This window comes from Saccostrea cucullata, unplaced genomic scaffold (assembly GCF_032062105.1).
Source record: "Saccostrea cucullata isolate Sc308-1 unplaced genomic scaffold, CSIRO_AGI_Scuc_v1 ctg14990, whole genome shotgun sequence".
In the NCBI taxonomy this organism is placed as follows: domain Eukaryota; kingdom Metazoa; phylum Mollusca; class Bivalvia; order Ostreida; family Ostreidae; genus Saccostrea; species Saccostrea cuccullata.
Window position 1 is genome coordinate 2,501 of NW_026918612.1, and position 12,380 is coordinate 14,880.

The window sequence follows — 12,380 nt, forward strand, 5'->3', positions numbered from 1 at the left end:
TCATAAATCAGCTGTAAATTATCAGTTCATGTAGACAGTATAACAATCGCAAAGTGAGCTGAGATGATGATAAATGGGATAATTGACAACAACTAAATAATTGTATGTAAGTTTATCTCATCTGATATGTAACTTAAGAGATTCATTGTATTACTGAAAAACTTTCAGTCAAAACAGTGCTTCTTTCTGTCTTTTATGTTAAATCTAGACCCTAAAAAGGGCATGGTAATCAAGGAATTAAAAGGGCACTTTGTGTCGCGACAGGATCTCACGAGGGCACTTTGAAAACAAATGTTAATGTCATTGAAATTATATTTAACATTTTTTAATTTTTACATATTTTAACATGTTTAATTACTTTTAATATCCTTTTATATTGAAATCTTTTTCTAAAACAAGTAATTTAAAGATAAATTCAAATATCTGTATTTCATTCTTTTTTTTTGAAACAATGTTTTAATTATTGATTCAGAAACAAAAAGAATATTAAAAAAGGCATTTACATCCAATTTCTTCAATAAAGAAGGAGTAAGGTTACACTTGAGAAAGTAATGGTATTAATCTAGCTGAAACAGGTGCAAAAATTATTAACGTTTGGAGGTATGATTGTTTTTTTACCTGCTTGGACTGTTATTTGTTTACAAGTACAGTCAATTTAAACATTAAAGGAAAATACTTTTTTCAGGGAAGGGGGATGGGCATTTTGAAAAATACATGTAGAGACCATTCTCTTTACTTGGAAAATAGGATCATGTGAAAACTGGTCTTACTGCCATGCATAATTTGTTAAAAAAAAAAAATCTGGCTTTAATTAGAAACTTTGACCCTCAGCTTGTCAAATCTATCAGTTCAATCAAAGAAACTAACTTAGTTGGTTGTTTTTAAACCTTTTTATCACATTACATTCAGTTTTTTGGTACATTGTAAGTATTTTATTCAGAGAAAATATCCGTTTTTTTCTTCAAGTTGTATTATGTGTTTTATTCTACTCTCGGTTTATAAAAAAACGATCCTGATTTTTATTAGTTAATAATTTACAAATTTATTTATCTTTGGTCTAGGGCTAATTCTTTCATATTCAATGCAATCAAATGACAGTTTCTTAACTTAAATTCTCTACCCTGACAGCCTGAGGCATGTTAATTAGCCAGGTGGCTGTGTGCGTGCATTCAAGTGTGAAGTGATTTCCTGTCGTTGTTTAAATAAAGGGATTATCAGCATGCACTTGATAAACAGAACAGCAAAGGAATATTGCATAAACTGGGCTTATTTATTAATTTTGGCATGGCGCCGCGCTTTATTTTGATTTGTTTTTTTTTTTAAATTATTGTTTTTGTCATTTGTTTTAATTAATTTAAAACAATACTGAAATTGATATAGGGCTACTATAACTATTTCACATGATGGGTGTGTGATTAGCATCGCGCTACACCTGGAGCTTCCATTTTTGAGGATTCGGCTAGTGGTTTTCTGCGCTAAATTCCCTAATATGGAAATATTCCAGACAGCATACTCATATTATCCATAAATCTCCACAACTGCATCCATTTTGCAGTACTACAAGACTGATTTACTTAAAAACGATCTTTTATTTCCTAATTTGAATCCCCCCTTTCCTTTGTTTAATATAGCAATATTTGCTTATACATATATGCCTCACAGATATCTAATTATTAAATTATATGCATTCACTCAATCAGCTCAATGATAAGTGTCATGCAATTATGTAGCGTTTTTTAAAGCCATATATGGCGTAACTGATCAAAACATATATTTTGAAAAGTACAAAATTAAGTAAAGAAATACATTGAAATTAAAACTTTTCATACAACTCTGAACACGGAGAACACCTCGTTTCATCTAATAATACGATTTTATCTTCTCTGTAATGTGTTGTTTAAATCTATATTTCCTTCCGAGTCGGAGAAAATTGCGAGAATCCAATTTAAATTCAGATATCTTTATAACGCAATTGACTTAGATTTTGTAATTTACGGAAAATTTCTATCTTTATCATGTTTATATAAAGTAATGATACAAATAATAAGTTCTTATAATTTTAGTCTAATAATTTTCATTGTACATACGCCATAAATGGCTTTAAATGGTTCAAGATGAAAACAAAATGATTTTTGCTTCGTTTTAATTAGACGAACTAATGAATGACCAGAAAAGGAATACTTAAAATCTTTTTTTTCATTTTTTTTAAATCATTAATTTATGTATGATAAAATTTTACTAGCAAAAATTAAATAAAACTTTAATTTTAAAAAGAATCATCTGTAGTTAATACCCTGACTTTTTTCACGATGATTTTTTTTTTCAATGTTACTTTTTAATTTTTGCCTCTATATTTGGGCTTGTCACTTTTTTACTCGGGGATTGTAACTTTACTGCCACCAAGCTGTGTATTAGTACTTGATTTCCTTTATTGCATAGGTTTAATAGCACAAAAAGCTAATGGGTTTACCTATGTGAATTTATATGATTAATGCTTATTTGTGATTTTAGGATAACTGGAGATAATGATTCCTTTTTTCCATTGATTTACATAAATATTTTCCTAAGTATTATGTTACAATAAATTGGTTTAGATTTTTTTTTTATAAAAGTAATCAATAATTACAACGGAAATTAAAACCATAATCATGTTCATTGAGGATTTTCAATATGTAACAGGTCAAACTGGAACTTCGATTGTGAATATTGCAGAGAACACACTCATCAGAAGATGACCCTCAGAAATAGGACAATTGTAAGTAATCAGTAAAATAGACAGGAATACTTCATGCCAACCATAAGATTTTTAGAGACATTTTCGCTTCTTAAATTAGAAGAGATAGAGGGAAAAAACTTGTACATGCTACATAACTACTAGGCAACCAACCTTTAACTACAGGAAAGCTTTTGGTATGTGCAATACAGCTACATAAAACCTCTTTAGTATTCATGTTAAGTTTGAGAAAGTATCTTAGTATATTTTCTAGTGTTTGCCAACATTTTCATGCACACTGTTTGCTTGTTTGTACTATCATTTCATTTTATATTCTTCAGATGCCCTTTACCTTTGCCAGTTTAGAATCATTTGTTTGAAGGGCATCTGAGGGTTGGTTCCAGAACTTAATTAATTGTAAAGTAAATACTGGGGTACTATACGGTCATAGGTTATGTTAATACATGTATAACATTTTGTTCTGATAGAGGTGGCATACAGGAAAAGAAACAATACTAGATATCACTTCAAAGGAATAAAACAGCTTCATCTTGTAGGTGTATTTTATTTAAGGATCACTGCTTCATGTCTGATGTGCTGTAAGTTATTCATAATCTGTTTGACTGTAATTTTTCATGTTTTCAACTTCTATCCAGCTTAGTCAATTTTAATTAAATTTTGTGCAAAGCATACCCCCAGGAAGGGGGATGGAATGTCAAGTGTGTCTCTGTCCCTGTCAATATATTTTCAAAGCAGTTAGTAAGGTTTGGGTCAATTTTAAATCCTCTTAGCAGAACTATTGGGCTAAAAACAATGCTAATGTGAAAGCTTTATCATTAAGTGTAGAGATGTTTTTGAAGATTATGTACCCCTAATGTACCGATAGTCTTACATTAGAAGTCTAAAACTGCAAGGAATAGATGTAAAATCTTTTTAAAATCTCCTAAACTTAAGAATCAGAAACTAACATACTGTCTAATTAATATGCAACATCGTTTTGTGTTTTGAATGATGATTCCATTTTGATAGAATTATGGCGGATGGGGGGTAGGATGAAGTTGCAGTTACATGTAGAAGAAAAAAAAGAGTTGATAGAATTTAGTTTTTCTTTCATTTTATTTATCAATACATATTTCTGAATAAGAAATATACTTCTACTTGGTTGGGTTTGATCAACATAAAGGGTGATCTTGTTGTAGTCAAGAAAAACATGTTTTATACGGCAAAGAAATGCCTTTATTTAATTGCAGGATGAATAAAATGGACAAAGGCAGAACTGAAGGAGATGCATGAAATGAGGAATATTTCAAAGATTGCCTGAGCATAACCACTGCTACTGGATAAATATATGGCAATATAAAAGAGCAGGGTCAATGGAGGTATCATACAGTATAGGCCATGAGAGACCCTGAAGAAGAAAGTATTGAACAGAAACAAAAATAAAACCATTTTTACATTTATTGAAATATAGGATCAAAATCTTGCATGTAAAATTTGGGCATGTAATGACTTTTCTCTAGCTCTAAGACTTATAACAGTGATGATTTGATTTAATATCTTTATCCCAATTTGTCGAAAAGATTTGGACATAGTGCATCAATTGTTTTAAAGTTTTGATACAAGGAATTGATTCATTGTACTTGTAACTGAGTTTTCTGGTGCGACACTGTTTTATCGGCTTCAAAACTAAGTTTGTGATTTCCAAACCAGATTAATGAGATAATGTAATATCTTTTAACATCGGTGACTATTTAATCCATTCTTTTACATCTCAGAAGTATTTTTATTATTACAGGGAAAATATGCATTGTATATATATCTGTAATAAACAGGATCATAGAAATTTTCCATATAATACAACACATTCTTAGCAACTGAAGGCAAATATTTTATCAAGGGTGTGATCTATTTATCAATATGGTTTTCAGCATCTTGCTCTACCTGTAATGACTTGCTCCAAGTTCCAATATTTAAATTTAAATTTTTGCAAACATGGTTATAAAATTCTTTAAAAGCCAAATAGTTTAGGCACAAAATGCTTATATATTTCCAATCATTTGTAAAGTTTACACTGAATGAGATGTGGAATGTTAGAATTAAAGTATTAAATATGTTTTGGACTTATGTATGCTTATGCAGACAAATTTGAATTCAACTAGAGAAGGTAAATATCATACTTATTGGATTTGCAATCTAATGCAAGTGTAAATATCCCAGACAAATTTGACAATTTTAATGAAGGGTATAAGTAACCCAGGAAGAATTGGACAGGTAAACATCACTTGTTGGGTTTTATTCTAATGTTGGGATGTAATATCCAAGAAGAGTTGAACCAATGTCCAATACCTATTGGGTTTTCTTTCTTATGAAAAAAAATTTGAGTAACCCAAGAAGAATGTCCAATACCTTTTAGTTTATATACTATTGAAGGGATGAAGATATCCAAGAGGAGTTGGACAGGTGTCCATTACCTGTTGGGTGGTATTCTGATGAAACAATTCAAGAAACCCAAGAAGAATTGGACAAGTGTCCATTACCTGTTGGGTGGGATGTAGATATCCAAGAGGAGTTGGACAGGTGTTCATTACCTGTTGGGTTGTATTTTATCAGGAGATTCATCAAGAAACCCAAGAATAAGACAAGTGTCCATTGCCTGTTGGGTGGGATGTAGATATCCAAGAGGAGTTGGACAGATGTCCATTACCATTTGGGTGGTATTCTGATGAAACAATTCAAGAAACCCAAGAAAAATTGGACAAGTGTCAATTACCTGTTGGGTGGGATGTAGATATCCAAGAGGAGTTGGACAGGTGTCCATTACCTGTTGGGTTGTATTTTATCAGGAGATTAAAGAAACCCAAGAATTGGACAAGTGTCCAATGCCTGTTGGGTAGGATGTAGATATCCAACAGGAGTTGGACGGATGTCCATTACCTGTTGGGTGGTATTCTGATGAAACAATTCAAGAAACCCAAGAAGAATTGGACAAGTGTCCATTATCTGTTGGGTGGGATGTAGATATCCAAGAGGAGTTGGACAGGTGTCCATTACCTGTTGGGTTGTGTTTTAATGATGCAATTCAAGAAACCCAAGAATTGGACAAGTGTCCAATGCCTGTTGGGTGGGATGTAGATATCCAAGAGGAGTTGGACGGGTGTCCATTACCTGTTGGGTGGTATTCTGATGAAACAATTCAAGAAACCCAAGAAGAATTGGACAAGTGTCCATTACTTGTTGGGTGGGATGTAGATATCCAAGAGGAGTTGGACAGGTGTCCATTACCTGTTGGGTTGTATTTTGATGAGGAGATTCAAGAAACCCAAATAGAATTGGACAATGTACACATGTTCAATTGTTCTTGGATAGTTTAATCCCTTCGTCAAAATACAACCCAACAGGTATTGGACACCTGTCCAATGCCTGTTGGATACCTTCATTAAATATTCTGACCAACATGTAATGGGCATTTGCTTTTTGGTCATGACTCAAAAAGGTTTCTCCTTAAATACCTAATTTTGTTATTCAAGAAAGGTTGAACAGAGTCTGAGATGTGTTGCGTTGTGTTTTCACAATTCAGTTTTTTTGCACTTAGGTATTCATATATTTTACGATTAGATATTTTGAAATATACAGGTGTATATCCTTATTGCTAAGAACAAATTAGTTAGGTGATACAATAAAAGAGCTATATCACAGAAATTGACAAAAATATGGGTTCAAAACCAAAGGTTTTCAGACTTGTCTGAATTTACCAGCAAATATTAAATATATAATAATTTTGAAATAAATAAAAGACAATAAGAAAAAACCCAATAAAATACGGACACGAGGATTAATATCCAATAAGATTTGAACAGTAACTACCCAAATAATGCTCTCTCGTGTGTACACTTTTTTTGTATCCAATAAGCAGTATCCAATAGGACTTGGACTTGATGTACCCAATATATAACCAAATGTGTGTCTGTCCGTCTGTCTGTCTGTAAACAATTTTTCAAAATGCTACTCCTCCTACAGTTTTGGTCTGATTTCAATATAACTTGGCACACAAGTAGACTACACTAAGATACATAATTCTGTGTATCGGTTTTTGATTTCGATGAACGGTGTTGCCGTGGTTACTAAAAATAGAAATTTCTGTGAAATTCTTTCAAAATGCTACTCCTCCTACAGTTTTAGTCTGATTTCAATATAACTTGGCACACAAGTAGACTACACTAAGATACACAATTCTGTGTATCGGTTTTTGATTTCGATGAACGGTGTTGCCGTGGTTACTAAAAATAGAAATTTCTGTGAAATTCTTTCAAAATGCTACTCCTTCTACACTTTTGGTCTGATTTCAATGTAACTTGGCACACAAGTAGACTACAATAAGATACATAATTCTGTGTATCAGTTTTTGATTTCGATGAACGGTGTTGTCGTGGTTACTAAAAATAGAAATTTCTGTGAAATTCTTTCAAAATGCTACTCCTTCTACAGTTTTATTCTGATTTCAATATAACTTGGCACACAAGTAGACTACAATAAGATACATAATTCTGTATATCGGTTTTTGATTTCGATGAACGGTGTTGCCGTGGTTACTAAAAATAGAATTTTCTGTGAAATTCTTTCAAAATGCTACTCCAAATACAATTTTAGTCTGATTATAATATAAATGTGGCATGCAAGTAGACTGCACTACGAACATAAAGAGACTTAATCAAGGATCATTATTCTATTTATTGCTGTTGAAAAATTTCAATTTCCAACTGCTTAAGTACTTTTCTCTTCCTTTGCTATAAGTACAAACCAGTAGAGCTTCAGTCTCGACAGAGACTTCTGGTTTGAAATCTGAATATTGAAAAAATTGAATTGTGACACAAGTATTGCAATATGTATCGTATTGTGGAGGGGGTGTATCGTTTCAGCCCTACTTTTTTCTGTTTTTTGCCATAACTTTTGAACCATAGGAGATAGTGACTTCACATTTAATATGCATACTCCACTAATTAAGTTCTTTCAAACGACACCAAGGTCAATGACCTTGTGACCCTGACTGTGACCTATATGCTAAAAATAGCTTTTTCAAACTTTGTTGCCGCTGGGCGCATAGTGTTTCACAAACACATCTTGTTTTTTGTGATTTTGATTCTTCTTTGCTTGGAAAATGTTAACACTAGGCACATTAATCGTTTACAGGTACTCTACAGAACTTTTGCTGCCTTCAGCTTGCATTAAATATTGTCAATATGTACAAATAGTCTAATGCTGTTAACTCATAACCAGTTTATATGAGTTCTAGAAAATAAGCAGTTCTAGAAAATCAAAAGAGATTTTGGACTCTCTAAATTGAATTTTTAGTTGCATGTAATTGCCAATACACCAGGCCAAAGTAAAAATGATTTTTCTTGCTCCAAAATTCTTAACATTTTTAGCTCACCTCAACGAAGTTGGGGGAGCTTATGTAATACCCTCGGCGTCGGCGTCCCAGATTAAGGTTAAGTTTTTTTGGAGCAGTTTTCTATTTAAGTACAAGTTTCTATGTCCTATATTGATTAGACATGCATGGAAGATGCTTCTAATGTGTGTCATTGTACCAGTCAAAGTTTCAGATGCTGCAATTTCAGCAAAGGAATGACCAGGTTAATGTTTTTGGAGCAGGTTAACATTTTTCGTGCAGTTTTTGGTGTGGATCTCATTTCCAAGGAACTATAAGCCCTATGTTGACCAAACTTGCATGGATGGTACATCTAAGGATGTACATTACCAGGCTTGCTTCGGATGCTGAATCTGAGCTACATTTTCCGGTTGAGTGAACAGGTTAATGTTTTTGGTGCAGGTCTCATTTCCAAGACACAATAAGCCCTATGTTGACCAAACTTGCATGGATGATACATCTAAGGATGTACACTACCAGACTTGCCTCGGATGCTGAATCTGACGTACATTTTCTGGTTGAGTGAACAGGTTAATGTTTTTTGGTACAGGTCTCATTTCCAAGTAACTATTAGCCCTATGTTGACCAAACGTGCATGGATGATACATCTAAGGATGCACATTACCAGGCTTGCTTCAGATGCTGAATCTGAGCTACATTTTCCGGTTGAGTGAACAAGTTAAATTTTTTGGTGCAGGGTTCATTTCCAAGATACAATGAGCCCTATAATGACCAAACCTGCATTGATGGTACATCTTAGGATGCATGCTACCAGACTTGCTTCGTATGCTGAATCTGACCTACATTTTCTGGATGAGTGAACAGGATAAAGTTTTTGGGGCAGGTTTCATTTCCAAGTTACAATGAGCCCTATAATGACTAAAATTGTATGGATGATACATCTTAGGATGCATACTACCAGACTTGCTTCGGATGCTGAATCTGACCTACATTTTCTGGATGTGTGAACAGGTTAAAGTTTTTGATGCAGGATTCATTTCCAAGTAAATATGAGCTCTTTAATGACCAAACTTGCATGGATGATACGTCTAAGGTTGCATTCTACCAGGCTGGCTTCCTATGCTGAATCTGACCTACATTTTTTTCTGGATGAGTTAATAGGTTAAATTCTTATACAGGTTTTATTTCTAAGTAACTATTAGCCCTATGTTGTGCAGACTCACATGGATGATACGTCTTAGGATGCTCCGCATGCTGAATTTGACATACATTTTCACATTGTATGTTGCACATACAATAACACCAGTTTGACTTGAAGAAAAGTAATTGTGTCAGACATTTGTGGATAAAATTCAGATAATAGATATTTCTCTCTTTGTTTTATAGCAATATTCAGCTGATCTTGTGCAGTACAAATTTGCAAGTTTTGGAGGATTTAAAATCGACAAAGTTGAAAAAGAAATACAGAGAGGAAAGAGATTGGTAAGTCATCTGAAGAAAGAAATAATAGTGAAGTCTGTGTATCAACATTGCTATGATTTTCCTCTATACATTCTCTTTACACTGCACTTTATTTGTAGAAATGCTCCATATGCAAGTCGGACAAAAGCAGGCTTGGGAAAGTACAAGGGGCCACCGCTGGATGTGCTATATCCAAATGTTCTAAAACTTTCCACTTCTATTGTGCCAGGTTGGACGATGTGGCCATCACAAAGCGCATGGACGCCAGATATCTGAAGAAAAAGTCTTCAGTTGTAATGTACAGGTAACTATAGGGATCTGGCCTTGGGATCATGAAACATCTTAAGCATAAGTCAAAATCTTCATGTACTTAAATTTTGTGGAAGGCAAACAGATCAAAATTCAAATATCTTTCAATATTGATTCATAAAATTAAATGTTGTTATAAGCAAATTTTGAGATGAATTCAATTATTAATAAACATTTGACAGGCAACTGAAAATTTGATTTAAGCCTAAGTCTGTTTCATGATCCTGGGGCCAGATTTAGGAATTTAAATGTTTTTTTTTTATACCTGGGCACTGTGATCTGTACAAGCTGAAGATGTATGAGTTATTGAGAGGTATTTGAAAATATTTATTAACTGAGCAGTTAAAAGAATCCTCTTTGGAAATGACCTAGGTATGAATTAGTCTAAAAACTTAAAGCTGTTCATTTTATGTGGGAAATTCCTGAGAGAAACTGTATGGAACTGCAATGTTTGTTTGAGGAGAAAAAAAAAGAGTAATAATATGTTTTCAAAATTTATCAGATTGGTAACTGGCAAGATTAACAGCTGGTAGGAGAAATTTTTCTGAACTTGTAAGCCAGGAAGTCAAAATTTATTTTTATTGGTTTTCTTGGTACTGAGTTTTTCTGAACTTGTAAGCCAGGGACCCGTTTTACAAAAGGACTTGCGACTTAAGACCAAATTTAATTCTTTATCAGGGGTTTAGAAATACTGTGGTCCGAGGTCCAGGACCTAAAGTTTATGGGGGTGGACTAGCTAATTGTTACCTTTGATAGTCCGTCGGACTAGTAGTTTTTGAGAAGAAAAAAATATTTTGATATTTTTTGGGCCGAAATTCGGCCCCGGTTCCAATGGAAAATATGCCTGTATTTTCCTTAAATGTAGTGGAAGTTATCCCAAAGAAAAACTTACGAAATATGTGATCAAATTCAGTTTGTTTATTGCATGTTTTAAAGTAGAGTTCAAGCAGGTTTTTGTGTTTGTTCAGCCATGTTGGAATTTCTTCGTAAGTTAATTCATACCACTATTGTTTTTGATGCAACTAATTAGATAATTCATACCAAGAATAGTCTTGATTTGTGATAACAATTGTTTGTTTAAGTAATACAAAGACAAAAAAAGCATTTTGACAATGCTGTTTTAATGACTAGGTTTTCTAGGAGATTCCCCAATTAATTTAGCCAAATTGAAGCTGAAATTCCCAATTCTTAGGGCCCAAGCCCCCAGTCCCAAAGTACTGACAAAAAACCCCACTGTAATCAAATTGATTAAGAATTGATTAAAACTAAGCATATTTTTTTCAAACTTTGGACTAATAATTTTATGATACGGACTAGTGAAATTTACTAGCTTAATAGTCCTGGGACCAGTGAATGTTTAGGGAAAATTTAAACCCCTGTTTATATAACTTTTTAATTAACATAATATCGAAAATTAATTTAATATTTAAAAGGAATGTGGTAAGATATATTTTACGTAAACAATTTCAACATGTTCAAAGAGAATTATTAATTTTGCCAAATTTTACAATAATCTGAAATTTTTGGTCTTAGTCGTAAGTTCTTTTGTAAACCGGACCCCAGGAAGCCAGAATTTATTATACCCCCCACAAACAAAGTTTGGGGGGGTATATAGGAATCACCTTGTCCGTCTGTCTGTCCGTCTGTCTGTGCAATCGTGTCCGGTCCATATCTTTCTTACAGAGGGACATTAGAATCTACTACTCCACACAAAGATTGCCCATGACCTAAGGGTGTGTCATGACCTTGACCCAAGGTCATTTGGGGAAGTTCAAGGTCACTGGAAGAAAAATTTCATAATTCGTGTCCGGTTCATATCTTTCTTATGAATATACTTGGTAGGTTCTCATTTCACACAAAGATTGCCCATGACCCAAGGGTGTGTCATGACCTTGACCCAAGGTCATTTGGGGAAGTTCAAGGTCACTGAAAGAAAAATTTCATAATTCGTGTCCGGTCCATATCTTTCTTATGGATAAACTTGGTAGGTTGTCATTTCACACAAAGATTGCCCATGACCTAAGGTAGTGTCATGACCTTGACCCAAGGTCATTTGGGGAAGTTCAAGGTCACTGGAAGAAAAATTTCATAATTCATGTTTGATACATATTTTTATTATGGAAAAACTTACTTCTGAAAAACCCAGCGGGGGGTATTTTGTCCCGTTGGACAGTTCTAGTTTTTATTGGTTTTCTTGGTACTTTGTAGAGTAATATACCCTGACTTTTTGATTTTTGATAATTTTGAATACATGCAAGTGTAAACAAATCTAGCCTTTATGATATCAGGGGCATTCAGCATGATCAGGGCAGGACATTATTTTTTTCTCATGGTACAATTTTAATTTTTACTGAAAATTTTTTCCCAATTCAAAATCAGATATAATTATATAAATCTGAAAATAACTGGGACAAAAAAGGGATTTTTTAAAGAAATGAATTGAACAATGCCTTGATTTTTTTATTAGAGTATTTTGTGGAGAAGCACACTACAACCAGTTCAAAAGTGACA

The 12,380-nt window shown here is 33.4% G+C and overlaps 1 protein-coding gene and 1 long non-coding RNA gene across 2 annotated transcripts in view; both read left to right on the top strand.

The window, feature by feature from the left end:
* The window catches only part of LOC134268564 (uncharacterized), a 5,338-nt gene extending 512 nt beyond the window's left edge, over nucleotides 1–4,826 (top strand). Inside the window, exons 2-3 of the long non-coding RNA XR_009992391.1 lie at nucleotides 2,680–2,755; nucleotides 3,964–4,826. This is a non-coding gene — a long non-coding RNA (uncharacterized LOC134268564). The remainder of the gene's footprint in view (nucleotides 1–2,679; nucleotides 2,756–3,963) is intronic.
* Nucleotides 4,827–8,866: 4,040 nt separating this feature from the next.
* On the top strand, nucleotides 8,867–12,374 carry LOC134268553 (PHD finger protein 6-like; the record flags this gene model as incomplete). The annotated part of the gene is made up of 4 exons (XM_062750826.1): nucleotides 8,867–8,887; nucleotides 9,486–9,581; nucleotides 9,680–9,864; nucleotides 12,337–12,374. Coding segments are annotated over exons 1-4 (340 nt in total), but the record flags the coding sequence as incomplete, so codon positions are not given.
* Between the last annotated feature and the right edge of the window lie 6 nt (nucleotides 12,375–12,380).